Source organism: Thalia democratica, chromosome 5 (assembly GCF_965202585.1).
Source record: "Thalia democratica chromosome 5, ktThaDemo2.hap1.1, whole genome shotgun sequence".
Classification (NCBI taxonomy): Eukaryota; Metazoa; Chordata; class Thaliacea; order Salpida; family Salpidae; genus Thalia; species Thalia democratica.
In genome coordinates, this window is record NC_139169.1 from 35,920,332 (window position 1) to 35,936,310 (window position 15,979).

At 25.2% G+C, this 15,979-nt stretch overlaps 2 protein-coding genes across 2 annotated transcripts; both read right to left on the minus strand.

The window, feature by feature from the left end:
• Position 1: 1 nt before the first annotated feature.
• LOC145835638 (uncharacterized) lies at positions 2–1,419 on the minus strand. Its single transcript, XM_082943316.1, has 2 exons — positions 1,259–1,419; positions 2–468 (listed from the first exon to the last, which is right to left on the minus strand). Exons 1-2 carry the CDS (start codon positions 1,410–1,412, stop codon positions 332–334), a joined length of 291 nt encoding a protein of 96 aa, XP_082799442.1. The 5' UTR covers positions 1,413–1,419; the 3' UTR covers positions 2–331.
• A 7,165-nt stretch (positions 1,420–8,584) lies between these two features.
• On the minus strand, positions 8,585–13,880 carry LOC145837003 (annexin A13-like). The gene is made up of 8 exons (XM_082944770.1): positions 13,789–13,880; positions 13,495–13,601; positions 12,390–12,513; positions 11,776–11,895; positions 10,999–11,163; positions 10,693–10,797; positions 10,327–10,515; positions 8,585–8,906 (listed from the first exon to the last, which is right to left on the minus strand). Exons 1-8 carry the CDS (start codon positions 13,807–13,809, stop codon positions 8,781–8,783), a joined length of 957 nt encoding a protein of 318 aa, XP_082800896.1. The 5' UTR covers positions 13,810–13,880; the 3' UTR covers positions 8,585–8,780.
• Positions 13,881–15,979: the final 2,099 nt, after the last annotated feature.

The window sequence follows — 15,979 nt, forward strand, 5'->3', positions numbered from 1 at the left end:
ACTTCACAATCTAATCTGCATGCCAATTATAAATTACAAAAATATATATTACCTATAATATTGTTCTATACATAAAAAAGAGTTTTTTTAATCAGCTTATGTCTAGTAAAAAATACTAGGTAATTTTAGTACGTAAAATTTAAAACATTACGACAGCAAACTAATAGCAAATTGTTTAAACATAGGCATGAAAAGGAATACTTAATTTTTTAAATTCTAAACTTTAGATTTTCAGCTGTCAGATCAACAAAACAAGTGTCAAGATCATAAACTTTAACGCAGAACGAGCATAAACAACACATAGTTTGACACCGCCTAATAAAAATGTCCATTAAACGGTCAGCTTTCTGTTGGGCACTCCCTTCATCATCCTCCTCATCAGGGTGATCTTGCCGTTCACCGTCCTTTTCCTTGCCTCCTTGCCGTGCTTCTTGATCCTCTTGTACATGTTTCCCTTGTAATCCTGACCTGTTTGTTATTCAATCGCGTAAAAAGTTTGAAATTAGCTGTTATACAACTTTATGGGACGCGTTAAAAATTCACCCAATCAAATTCGAGAACCGCTTACCAATCGAGGATGAGGGTTAGGAGTAACAGTGATAGTGAAAAATAAATAAAAATAATAATAATAATGAAAAAAAATTAAAAAATAAGTTAATAAATAAAGACAATTTAAAATAATTGGATGGATTTTGATAGTATACCAACTTTATAGTTTTTGTGACTTTATGATATCTTAGCAGATGCAACAACTGATATTACATACAAAACTTGCTGCACAAACGTTTATTTGAACAAATTTCATAACTTTAAATGATGAGTATTTTAGATGTTTTAAAGCTTTGTTTCGTGCTTTGACATCATTTCAAGGTTTTTATTATTAAATACATGATCAATCAAAGTAAGAAAAATATATATAGTTATAAGATTTTTATATAACAAACATCAACCTTTTAATGGTTACAATAAATAATATTGAGCTTATAATTAAACTACTTCTTACCAAATTTAGTTAAAAATTATCAGTATAATCTAAATCTACTAAACTATTGTGAAAATTTATAAGTATAGCTCATTTTATTATATTTATAGCATATTTTAGCTCATTTAAAAATGTACCTTAGTATTTCTACTCAAATCAAAACTTTCTTTTTACACTATGTTTAATAGACAATAAAGTTATATAATAAATTTTAATATGTAACCTCAATTTAAATTAAAAAGTTTATAGTTATAGTATTATACTCTTGATTTATACCTCTCATGTTGTATCTAGCTGGAAGGAGAGAGAAACCAAACAAGTTGTTGTCAAGAGCGCTTGTAACGGATGTAACTTGCTTTTGAACGACTGGCGACCTCAGCAAGCTGCTTCCAGTAGAACTGAATACTCTCAAACAATTAGTCAAAAACATCTGAGAATATAAGATCTACTTACATTAAGTTGGTAATTAATTTATATGATTGGGTAAATTAATAGTTATAAATAAAGCTGAACTTTTAAATTATTTACAAAAACAGACAAAAAAGCAACATTAAAAAAACCTTGGATCATATATTATAATCATAGCTATGACTACAATTTTTTTTTCATATTTAAAGATTTTTTTTTATTATTGTCAAACCTTTATCACACGAAGGTTCAGCCTATTATTAATAATTTAACTTTGATACATAATAAATAGAGAAAAAATTTAAATTGTTTAAATTAGGAAAATTAAAACTTAAGTCATACAACTTTCAAGTCTTACAACAAAATTAAGGGCATAGGGGAGTAAATAGTTTTCACAATTCAATCTTATTTTTTGAGTTTTAATTAAGTTACAAGTTGCTTTTTACAGGTTTGAAAAAATTTTAAATAATTTTTAAAATATTGCTGGTCAGATTTGGATTCAGCAATAGGTTACTTATAAGAGGCACAAACAAAAGACGTTGAAAAAGGACTATTTCTCTAAAAATCTATCTTCTTATACGCTTTTTGAGATTATTACCTCAAACTTTCAGAAAATGTTCCCTCTCTCTGTTGCAACAAAATTTTGGAAAATAAAAAAATATATTTGATAAAATTAAACAAAAAGAACATTTTTTAAAATTCTGTAAAAAGTAATAAGTAGCTTAATTAAAACTCAACAAAAGAAGATCATAATGTGAAAAAAAAATATTTACACCCCTTATGCCCTTAAATAAAATTGTTAGAGCAGAACTTATGTGTGTCATTTAAGCTACCAACATAAACAAAACTTGATCAACTTTAGTACAACCTATGTGACTTATACTTTATTATCTTCACAAAACTTTTATTTTATAATGATCTACAAAGATCAAAGAATAATGTAAAAACTTATTTAATCTTTGAAGCTGTTTTGAATTTTCCAGAGAGACGTTTTAAAATTTAAACTAAAACTTGTCCAAAAAGGATTAACCTAACAACCAGAATTAAGCAATCTTTGATTAGCGCTTTTTATGATACAAATGCAGAACATGGTTATTATTTAAGCTACCAACATAAACAAAACTTGATCAACTTGGTAGCTTAAATGATACACATGCAGAACTTGAATCATGAAATATTGAGGAATATCTCTCTATTTAGGTACACAAAAGTTGTAGTTCAGAAAATTCAGATTTAATTTTTTTTGAGTTACTGTGAAATAGTTCTTCAAATAAGGATTTTAAAATAAACATTGTATCATTATAAACGTAAAAATTAGACTTCATGAACATGTTTTAAAACTAAATTAATATTTAATACAAGTATAAAATGGGTTTAAAAACTATTAATATATAGTAAATTTTAGATGTTATGATTTTTTTTTTTTTTTTTTTTATTTAATTTTTTTTTGCCATCATTCTCTTATTATTAGACCTAAATGACCATTTTTAATTGAGTTTAGGTATAAATTAGTTTATGAGATGTGGATCTTCAAAATTTTTCAATAAAATTGCAAATTGTCAAAGTTTTAATTACATGTAACTAACTGTAAAAGCAAATAAACCTATTAAAAAGGTTTTTAATTAGCTACGATTGATATATGTCTAAAATTTTTAGCGCTTAAATTTTTAAAATTTCTTAAATTATTTTAATTGTGAAAATAACCTCATAGCTAACTAATGTAACTAAAAAAAATGATGACTATTTTATTGAAGTTTATTTTATCTAACTACATTAGTAAAACAAAAGTTTTAATTTTCTATAAATTACAGTCTTATAAAATAATAAATAGACTTATTTTATCTACATTAAAAAAAAATGTTTTAATGCTTTTTTAACCGCACATGTTATCAAAAAAACTAAAATTTTAAAAATATAACAAGAAGTCAATAGCTGAACAAAAGTTGTCAGTTATTTTTTAAGAAATAAACATAAAAATTATTAAGCCTTTTTTAAGTAAAATAATCAGTAGTACTATCTTCTCTGCAACAAGTTTAGGTTTTTTTAGGTCATGTATCATATTTAAGCTTGCCTGGCATTTTGTTTAGTTATGTTTAAGGCAATAGAAGCACAGTGAGCCTAACATTAAAATGGGTAAAAGTTTTGTTTCTTAATATCTTTCTTAGAACTATTAAAGGCATAGGGGGGTTAAACACCTTTTTCACAATTTGATCTTATTTTATATTGTTTTTTTCTAAGCTTCAAGATGCTTTTTACAGATTTTTACAGATGTTGTAAATGCATACTAATTTACAACAAGAGAACTATTTTTTTATTTGAAACCATTGTTTTTTATATATTTGTTGGCCATGGGTTTTGAGTAACGTTCAACTAAGAGAGTTTTCAAAGCAGTCATTAAGACCCCTACTTCATCAGGCCAAGCACATTTATTCTTTTTATGCATTTGTTTTTGATTTCACCATTTGCAAACACTCACTATAATAAAATATAAAACAAATGGGATAAAATGTTAGAAAACCCTCTACTCATTTATATATAAATGAATGATACAGAAAAAAAGTACAACAACAATCGAACTACAAAAGATTACCACTTATTATAAACAAGTACAACTAAAATAGTGCTATAGTAAGTATATAAGAACACAAACTGTGTTTTATATCTTTCTAGCATTAAATATATTACTAGAAAAAATAAATTCAGTTAAATAAAGTAACAAATAAGGATAGTTGTTACTTTAAACATTATTTAAAAATCAGTTCAGTATTGGTGAACTTGCAGTTAAACAAGTAAATCAAACTAATATCATTGAAATCAATATTTTGAAATCCCCTTTTCCAAGGTTTAAAAAACATTTACTAAGGATACACGAAACCATAATTTGGTCTATGGTAGAACTTTTATCAGCTTTGTTGTTCAACTTTAAGAAAAATTCAATATGGTTGACTTTGTTAGTTTTCGTTTAAATATTTTGTTTAGTTTTTTGATACATAAAAAACAACCAAACTTTATTCTAATTCGGAATCTACTTTTTGTTGATAAGTATAGCTTAATACATGTTTCCACTCTCAAGTGTTTCTTAACTAAACAACCTAGTTTATTTTTACCTATTTAAGTTTTAATAAGATAACGTTATTTAAAGTGCAAAAAGTATATTTAGTTGTTTAAAGCAGGGGTCAGCAACCAAAGCCTGCAGGCTAAGTTAAGGTTACTGGCCGGTTAAGCAAAAATATTTGGTCTGATACGTGTTATTTAGCAATGGAGACACTAAATAATAATAAAAATTGAGTTTTTTTTAAATAAAGCCTTAAAAACATATACTTTTTTTCTTTAAGTTAACATACAACTTAAAAATTTAGTTTTATCACATGCTTGCTCTTAATTTTTAATTTTTAATTAAACTATAACAAGAAAATAAAAACTTCTGTATTGTACCACTAAAATTTACAAAAGGGATCTCTAACTCTTAATAATAAAAATAGATCAAGGTGTTTTGTGGAACTGGCTAAGATGTTTCAAAAGTCCTTATTACAACAGAAAGTGAAATATAAATGTTTTATTCATGTACTATTAAAGTAAATCATTTATAACATCGTATACTGATGTTACAGAATTCATACAAAACGTACTTGAACTGTCTTGAACATGCAAGCTAATTTTAATGATTAATTTCTTAAAAGTTGGGTACCAGTACTGAGAAAATTACTAATCAACCTAATTAATTACCTAAATAATTACTAATTAGAGCAATACAGTACTTAAGACACGTTGCTTAACAAGTTGTAGAAAAAAAAACGAAAAACGAAAAACAGCAAGGTTAGTAACTTTTCATCAGAGGCAAAAGAGTGCTGGGAAAATATGACTCAAGCACTAACTTATCGCAGTCTTTGTGATTTGTTTGTGGACAATTTACTCTTAAACGACGTAGTTTACATTGCTGGAATGGAATAAATGAGTCGGCAGAAAAGGACTACTCAATGTTAACTACAGACCATTTTGAAAAAAATTGCGAATACGATTTTGAAGCTTACCTTAACGAAAGCTGTTAAAAATAAAAAATGAAAAAGAGAGCAGCTCTCTATGATCTGCAATTTGTTTTAAGTAAAGATTAGTAATTTTGTCAAATTCATACGTTATAAGAATAGTTTTAATAAATTTTCAGATACAGAAACTTTAGTTAATTGTATTATTTTGTTGAACGACAAAAAAACGCTCAAAACATTTGGTCCTAGGACCTGGTGCACGAAGAACCTTTCGGTCATCAAGTCGTATATCTATATATAAGTACGGATATCTTTTAACGCTTCGTCCAGTTAAAATAGTATATCAAAATTTGTATCTTATTACATATCAGAAATTGAGTTTCCTTATTTGTATATTTTATGCTAAACAGTTATACATTTTGATGAATTGCTGCTAATCTTATAATATGTTCACGTTGTTAATCAAACATGCTTTTATGTTAATTTGTACTATTCTATTTTAAATTATCTGTGTTTTTTTATTGTCAAAGTAAAAATTGTTTTAATTAAAATACTTTTTTTAAACTTATTTAACTAATTTTTAAAACATGCTAATCAATCTAAAAAAACTAATTTGTTTTTAAATAGCTATATGCAGTAGTCTAAACAATCTATAAAAAAAATTGTGATGTTCTGATTTACCTTTCATTTCACTCTAAAACTGAAAAATAATAATAACGGTGGGAAGATTAATAGCAAACTGTTGAACTATACGGTTTATACTTGTATACGTTTTACCATAAACATTTTCTTTACACTTATAAATAAAGAATAAGCTTTCAGAACTGGTGTGTTTATGTGATTTAACTTGTAACTTATAGTCTTGTAACTTTGAAAACTACAAACAAAATTTAAAACAACTTATCTTGAATATTAAATATATATTTATTTTTCTACCGATTAAATATATGTACCAAAAAATCACTAAATCTTATTGTTTTCAAAATTAAATGATATAATATATGTATTAAAATCTAATATAACTTGGAATTATATGTTAGTGATATATTAAATATAAGCAAGTAAAAAAAATTTAAAAGCTTAAGTATTTTTCAAATACAAATTATATTAAATTTAATTTATTTATACAAAAAAGGAAAAATGTTGTTGTCGTTTAAATTAAATTTAAAAGTATAAATTACAAGCGTGAACTTGGCTTGATAGCTTTTTTTTGTATATATATTTTTAACCAAACTTAAAAACCAATTTTTTTCAAATTCTTTATTGCTACCTTGGAACTTTTTTTATTTTAAAGAACGTTCTTTTGCTTTACTTTTCACAATAATTTCCATCGAATTGGGGTTTGACTTTTGTAGTGGGGCCCCTTTAAAAATTTTGAGTTTTTTTCTATTTTTTTTATTTTACAAGTTTTTCTCCGAATTTTTTTTTTTCTAATTTTTTTTACCATACTTATTAAATTTGTAATTATTTTTATTTTTCAATTTTTTTTATACCATAAGCCTAAATAAATTTTTCAGAAAAAATCCAATTTTGCACGATTTTTGATTTTTAGGTTTACAGATTCTTATGCAAAATTTTTGTTTAATCATTTTTATTTTTAACAGACTTGTATAGTTAAGTTTCATGATGTAATTATGCTTTCTTTACAATTAATTGTTGTGTTTAAAATATATGACCAATACAAGTTTTATCTAAACTTTTAGCACTTGAGCAAGAAATCCCTCAAAAAGCTTTGGAGAATTTAGATAAAACTTGTATGGGTCATATATTTACAAAACAACAATTAATTGGGAAAAAAAATATAATTACATCATGAAACTTAACTATACAAGTCTGTTAGAAATAAAAATTATTTAAAAAAATATTTTTGCATAAAAGTCTGTAAACCTTAAAATTGAAAGTCGTGCAAAATTAGAGTTTTTTTGAAAAATTTATTTAGGCTTATGGTATAAAGAAAAAATTAAAAAAAATACTTGTAAAATTTAAAAATTAGAAAAAATCTCAAAATTTTCAAAGAGGCCCCACTACAAAAGTCAAACCTCAATTCGATGAAAATTATTGTGAAAATCAAAGCAAAAGAACGTTCTTTAGAAAAAAAAGTTCTAAGTTAAGATTAAAGAATTTGACAATAATTGGTTTTAAAGCTTAGTTAAAAAAAAATTACAAAAATGCCATTTAAGCCAAGTTCACGCTCGTGTATAAATTACGTATAAAAATTTATAAGTCACAACGTGACCTTACAGAAACTAACTTTAAGATACAATAAAAAATCTAAAAATTATGAATACGATGTTTTACTAAATTTGAAACAAAAATAAAAACATTTAGAGTGCATCCTCGTTAATTCGGCAGTAATCTGCAAGTTTTTTTTTTTTGTAATTTATACCGGGTTAACTTTTGGTCCGATAAGAACAAAATATTATTCTTTATTTAAACAACCTATCTCTTTTATATTATGCATTATATGTAAGAAACGCACTCTTTTTTTTTTGTTTATTAAATGTATTAAGTTTTTATAGACTTTAGGGATCAAAAAATCACAGGATGTGGTATCGTGTTAGAGAGTGGAGTATTTTCGTTAAAAGCTACAAATATTTAATTTTATTAGGATAAATATAAGTAATACAAAAAGTATTAATTTTAGTTAATTTATAAAACTTATATCTCATATAAACTAATTACTGATATTTTTTTAATATAAAATATTAATTGTTTTTATTTTCGTATACCTCTCCGCTACACATTATCTGTTTACTTTATTAGTTATGTACAAGTATGTAATGTTTTGTGAACAATGCTTATAGAAAATAATCCTTTTAGTGGTACTTTTTATGATAATATGTTTTTACTTTTTGTGTGTTCAAAGTTAGCGGTTTTAACTTTAAACACATAAGTTTTTGTTTAATCAATTTACTTCATTATAGGATTGTTTATTGAACGACAAAATAATATATCTAAATGTGGACCTGGTGTACGACGGAACCTTTCGGTTATCGAGACGCACACCTCTTACGTCATTGGATACAGTTTAACATCATTGTTCAGGAATTTTTTTTTTTGAATATGTGTACTTTTGTATTTTAAACTGTTGAATGTTACTTTATTTCATGTTTACTTTCTCTCTTATTCTTGTGTGTCCTGTCTAAGTGGCTTAGGTTTTGATGCCTGAGCCCAAAATTGCACATGAACAATATAATAACAACATTAAATGTTAAAACACAAGTTTATTACATTGTTTTAACACAAGAAAAAAGGAAATGATGCTTACAAAGCTAACAAATAGATGTAAAATAGAAAATATAGTTTGTTGTTATATTTGAAAGCTTTATAGACTTAGCTGAATTTATAAATGAAAACAAGTTATAAAAAAAATTAAAGAGATAAGCTATAATTTAGCTTTAAGCTTTTTAAGTAGCATTAACAATACTAAGTAACAATTTTTTTAAATGTCCTGAACACTCTTCGTTAATATCTTCCCACAGCTCTTTAGCAAAAATTTCGTTGTATCTCCTCTTGATCAACTGCAAATCTATCTGTTATATGAATAAATTGTTTGCTAGTGTTTTAAATTAAAAAAAGTTTTTTCACGCTAGTCTTTTAAAACTAAACCATGTTAATTAAAATACATCTAGGAGATAAAATATTTTTTCATTTTTTAACACAGTTCCTTTATAATTTATTATCTATAAAATCTTTGCTTTTAAACTTAGTAATTCTTGTAAACTTTATATTTAACATATTTTTATACTTTGTCTAGTGTATTTTTAGTTCTTAATTAAATTTAAGGACTGTAAATTATAATCGCCATAATTTAATTAGCAAAAATCCACTTATTTACTCTTACTTAATTTCTTTATTTAAAACAAACAAACTTTTATTCAGTATTCAGCGTTTTGTTGGCATAGCAAAATTAGCATTCTTATAACTACGGTGTAAAGCATTTGTGTCATTGTAGAATTTTTTTTCAAAACAAGACCGTAATATAAAAAAAATTATCTAAATGTAGCAGTTTTCAAGTCTTATTGTTTAAGAATGTTAAGAATACATATATAACAGTCTGTAAAACAAAAAAGAAAGTGATCACACCCGCTAGGTTTACAAAAACTCAACTATGGCTGATAATAGCAACCCTGCTGTAAAAAGTAGGCACTACAATACACTTGAAGTATAAAAATAAACACTATAGATAGACTCACACATACTTAAAATTGATTAAAAAGTTACTTGTTAAGATAAGAATATAGTTTTGTGCTGAGATTAATCATTAAACGTAAAAAAGATGTAGTATTAAGCTTGTTGTTGTTAAAATACAGCTTAAATTTGTTGTTAATATTACCTTTTACTTTGTGCTTAGTCAACAAGAAACCTAAAAGTTTGTAAAAACTTGTATTTTTAAAAACTAGAAATTAAAAAGTTCATTTACAAACAAAGCTTAAGTATCAAAGTATTTTCAACAGTTTAAATAGAAAAACAGAAGTTAAAAAATAGAAAAAAAGGCACAATAAATGTAAATAACCAATTTTTTTTAGTATATATTATATTATCAACAATATAGTAGTTTAAACTTGGATTTTGAGATAATTTTAGAGATTTTATTTGGAAACGCTGAACACCAAAACAACTGTCTTCAACAAGTTTAAAACGTCCCAGTTTGTTTCTTATTTATACTAAACCATTTACCTCGCACTGTTTAACTTTCAAAATGTTGACTGATTAAGTTGAATAACTTAAAAAAATATATTTATTTTAAGTCTGTACAGCTTAATAGGTGATTCGTATTGTTTATACGACATACTTGAATTGCTTTCGTTTAAAGTCTTTTATTATAATTTTCAAGCTCTTAAATTTTACTCAATGAATAGAATAAAAAGTGTTAGGCCGAAGACTAAAAGAAACATTAATTGGTGCATCATTATTTGATAACTTTTTTGTAATTTCAAACAAGTGTATTACCTCTTCCCTGGTTGCTATGTACCTTATCAATCCTTCTTCGTCAGTACCCAGACCACGCATTGTTTCACGAATATTAGTTGCGTAGTAGCCAACGTGGTCCGTAACCATGGCAACTATTATTTTGTAGGCCCTTAACAAATCACCAGACGTTTCCGCTTCAATAGCATGCTCGAATGAATTTCCAGCAATCTTAAAAGAAAGTTTTGGAAAAATATCTGCTTAAAATAAAATGTTTTTTTATGCAGAAATACTTTTCATAGGTTTGTCTTTTTAAAAGCTAACAAAAACATTTCAAAAACTCTATTTGTTGATAAATCACTTCTGTAAAACTAAGTTTTCAAATATACGAATTTAAACATAACTTACGCCAGCGTAAACTTCAAATATATTTTGCAATTGTAAGTAGTTTCTTCTTGTTAGTATCGAATTAAATACACACTCATCAGTTCCGAAAAACTTGTTTTCTCCGGCCTTTAAAAGCATTTGTTATGTAATATTCATTTAAAAGTTAAAAACTTTAGCTAAAAGTCAGTAATAAGTCAAAATTTAAATATTATTTTTATAGTAAATGTTTTTGAAAAAAATAATGAAATATTACTAAAGAATGCAAAAAGATTTCAAATATGAATTCATTATTAACAAATCATAAAAAAAATTAGGCACAAAACTTACATCGAACAATAGTCTAGCGTCTTTGGCTGCAGCTTCCTTGTCGACGGTGTAGCTTTCATCTCTGTCTGATGTTGCCATGGAAACTAACAATTTGCGGAAATCCCCACTTGTTTCTGAAGTTAAGTCCTCCAACAAAGTTCTTTTGTATATATCCAAGTAATTTTCCTGTTAAATTGTTAAAAAAAAACTTTTAAGAATTGCGAAATGTTTATTAATAAAAATTAAACAAATTTAGTTAACCTAAATTTTTTCAAACTAACTCATAAGCTTGTTTTTTTTTGTTAAGTGTTTATCACAGCTTAGAGTCAATGGATTTATATAGTTTTATACACAAATTAAATCAAAGTTTATGTTTTTATGAATAGTCATTAATTAAAGTAATATTTATATTATGATTTCTGTAATAATTTAATTTGTTCCAAATTTTAAGTGGTACTTTTTTGTTAGGCCTTGTACGAAACTAATTGTTTACAAACAATTTAAAGTGATTACAAAAATACGACGTATAAAATTAAATTTATACTTGACTAGTTTGAAAACTTTGTTAGAACAACTTTTATACTCAGAACGCTTTTAATAAAATGCATAGATGTTCTTATAGGTATTTTTTATAGTATTTGAATGGAACAAATACATTTATACTTTTTTATGGTTCATATCCCAAGTGATAAATAAATAATGATAAAAAAATTTGAAGGAAAAAAGAAAACTTTAACACTATATATAAAAAAAAAGGTAAATGTTTTAAATTTTCACAGTCAACAAATATGAACTAACACGAATCTTTTTCATACTGCAGTTATTCTGGCTGCAGAGAACTTCAACGAGAACTTTTTCGTTTGTTCCTAATCCCTTCATTGCCTTGTGAAGTGTTTTTGCTGCGTATTCTTCTCTACTCTGGTCATTGAAGTAATAACATTTAAAAACTGTACAGCAGAATTAAATATACTTTAGCATAAATAAAGATAGAGCTATTAAAGATATAGCTATTAAAGATATAGCTATTTAGGTTTCCCAAACTTTTATTTCAAATTGCCCCTTTTATAGAAATTAAAATAGTTATTGGCCCCTCCAACAAAACTACTCAAAAAGCTACCATTTAAAACACTCAGGCTTTTTTTTTTTTTTTTGCTTTTCATCTGCAACTCAGAATTACTAGTATAAGTTTCAAAATTACTAATAAAAACACATGAAATATTTTTTTTTTTTATGCTCTTCATGTGCAACTCAAGAATGGCTAGTGTAGGTTTTTCCCCCCTCCCCCCCTTCGCCCCTTTACTAATCATTGCCCGCCGACTTACTAAAATTGCTCCCAGGGGGCGAAAAAAATGTTTTTTATATATTAAGAATAACTTAAAACATTTTATATTTAAGTATAAAAAAGTGTTTACCTCTACCAATGCTAAAACAGCTCGTTTGAAGTCTCCTGACAGTTGTGATTCAAGATCACGTGTTAGATTTTTACCGAACAACTTTTTGTACTCATCTTTAATGGCTTGCCGTTGGTAGCAGCTTCTAAATATTTAAATCAAAATAAAAAGTTTAAAAATTTATTTTCTAAGCTTTTATTTAAATCATACATAAGTTATTTTCATTAAGTTTAAAAATGTACAAATATAATGCTTAATGTAAATTTTTAAAATTAGTTGAAAAACGTTGTTGAAAATAGATTAAATAATAAGAAGTATAACTGATTAATTTAAAACGAACTGTAAATATTTCACTTACTTAAATTTTAGAAAAACTTTTTATGTAAATTAAAATAAATAAAAAGTTTATGATACTTAATATTTTTTCTCAAAATTTTACAATAAAAATACAACATTTTATTTAAAAAATACAAAATTACTTCCATACGAATAAAGAAAAGGTATAAAATATAGCTTAAATGATAATCACTTTTAGAAGTACGTTTAAAAAATTACCCTAAAAATAAATAACCAGAATTATTACCTAAAATTGAACTAGTAAAAACAGTCATCAGGATATTATTTTTATTTGATTTAGTTTTTATTTAAAAGTAAAAGTTTCTATACTTTTATTACAATTTTATTAATGCTTTATAAAACTTTCTTTCAAACTTATTACAGTAAGTATCTCTTGAAACACAGCAGTTAAAAAGTAAAATATTAAATTAAGTTCTAAAAGCATGGATTCTTCGAAAGCCTTATTCAAACTCGCCACTTTGGAAAAAACAAAAAATAAATTTTTCACATATATTAGTTAACTACCTGTTTATTTTTTCGCCTTCTTAATAGTTTTTTGCCTCCAGATATCGCCAAATTTGGAAAACCCTGGTTTAAATTTTACCTCAAAGTAAATTATTTGAATAACGCTAAAATTAGTAAATAGCAAGCAATGAAGTAAAACTTCTATAATTACCGAATATTTAAAAAACAACCCTTCCAATTTCGCTTCTTAAATAGTTATTGTCCCGATTTACTAAAATCGCCCCTTTAAGAAACCCTTCACAACACAAACTAGTTTGACAAATACCTTTTTGTAACAACTTGTATGATTGCCGACTCGTCAGTGTTCATTCTTTTCAAAGCTTCATTCAGTTTACTTGCATCTTCACGTGCGTCAAAGTCGTTTGAAACTGGCTGTTTTTAATAAGCTTAATTGTTATTCGTTACTTTAAAATTTTATTTTGCTGTTACTCGTTTGTTTAAGATTAAACATTGAATGACAAGTTTTTAATATTTAGGCTATGGTTATTTTATTACTTTTATTTCTATAAAAGTATAGTAATAGTATACTTTTTTGATAATAAAATTTGATAATACTTACTTTCTCTGCAGTATTACCCATGGTTTTATTTTTGTAAAAATGTACTAAATCTGTTTATCAAATTTAGTCTAAAAAACATTTAGAAGTTAAAACTAACTGAAAAAAAGCAAAAAAACAATAATAATGAGGCAACTTAAAACTTAAAGTTTATTACTTTGTACTGTGTTTTCATGTACAATGATCACATTTAACAAGCTGAGTTTTAAACTGTCTCATTAACATATACTTAACGTTATTCAAGTAATTATATTAAATTAACTAAATTTCTTAAAAGTATAAAAGTACTGTTTAATTAAAATTCAACAACTGAAAAAGCGATAAACTGTCAATACTCTTCTATGTTTAAACAATCTCCTTATTCATACCATTGTACAATAGTACACACTTAAGTTGTATTTTGCTTTAAATGTGTTTTTCAATGTAAGTTAATCATATAATCAACTCATATTTACAAGTCTTAAAAAATCTTAGATTAAAAAAATTTGTTATTGTAAGTCATATCTAATTCATATAAAAAATCTTTACCTAATTCTTATATACAACAAAAAAAAACAACTATGAAAACTAAGCAACTTAGCTTTAAAAACAATTTTACGTAAATTGTCATTTCCGTTAAGCAGAGAAATGTGATGACTAAGTCTATTGTCGCAAAATTAACAAACTTTTTTTAGGCTTCAAAACAAAAAAATAAATACAATTACATGTTGTACAGCTGATCATAAGTTTTGTATACAAGTGCTAAACAGGATATTGATAAAAAAAATTAAGTTTTAAATTTTTGCAGTTGTTTTGAGTTAAAATTTGTTTTATTAGAATTTTATACTTTGATATCTTGTTAGACATAAAGTTGTTTACATAAAGTTTTATTATTTTAAACATAGACAACTGACTGATTATGTTATGTAGTATAAAACCTACTTTTACAAAAACGTATTGAACTTACTGTGTTTAAAATGTTTCGAGCGAATAACGAAAACTTACAGTTTTTTAAAAACAAAATCAAGATAATAGTATGTTAGTTAATAAATGCATATTGATGACTTTTAAGCTACTAAGTTTTGGTAAATCTTAGAAAAATAATAAAAATAGTTTATTTGTGTAAAAATTATACATTAATAATTTTATATTTTTTTTACAAAAAATTGAATAGCTTAGTTTTTAAAAATATTAACATTAATTTTGAAATATTTAAATTAAATAAATACTAAATGCTTTTCTTAAGTTAAAAATATTTAATTAAACATCAAAAATACTTTTATTACTCATAGAGACAACAAAATGAAGTCATTATCGAAGTTACACAAATTGAAGTTGAAATTGTTCAATCATTGTGGTGATCTTAGAAAACATTTCAGTTTATATTATTAGTAAAACAAGCTTAAGTCTATAAATTGAACATATTGATGTAAAAAAAGTTTTTTTGAATAAGTTTGTATATTTTTTAAGTAAGAGTAAAAGTAATACATAAGGATTTCTTAATTAAGAATAGTTCAATTAAATAAATTAAAATCACGGAAGTACAAGTGCAGATTAAATAAAATAAAAGTTACCTAGAACAATTTTTTAACTTAACGTACATTATCACATCCTTAATATTTTTAAATTAACAATTTGTAAATAGTAAGTTAACTTCGTTCACCATTTAAAGTATGAGTAAAACTTATTTCGTTTGTTACGTGTTATTAAATTTTCTTTTGTATAATCAGGTTTTATATCTTTGCTTATGAGCTATGTTAGATATGGCTTGCTGTGCTGGGGAAGAGCAGATAAATGTATAAATGATATCAATGTTTTTATAAACAGAGCACTTAGATGCATACATTATAAGAAATATGATGATAGTGTACGAGAATTAAAAACTCAGAAAAATACTAGATGTTGAAAGTCTGTATCTATATGAATTAGGTCTGTATATGTTAAAGTTTCACAATAATCTGTTACTAGGGAACTTTAAAAATTACTATAAAAGTGTAAAAAGTGTACATAATTATTATACAAGGTCTTCAGAAACAAACTTTTTCCTACCTAGATTCAACAGCAACATAGGTCATAAATCTCTATCCTATCACGGAAGTAAGTTATGGACTGAGCTACCATTATATTTAAGAATATAAGTCATTTTGGAAAGTTCTAGGATGAATTTAAAAGCTATCTATTAAAAAGTAATTAACAAGGTTATTAGTAATCATTG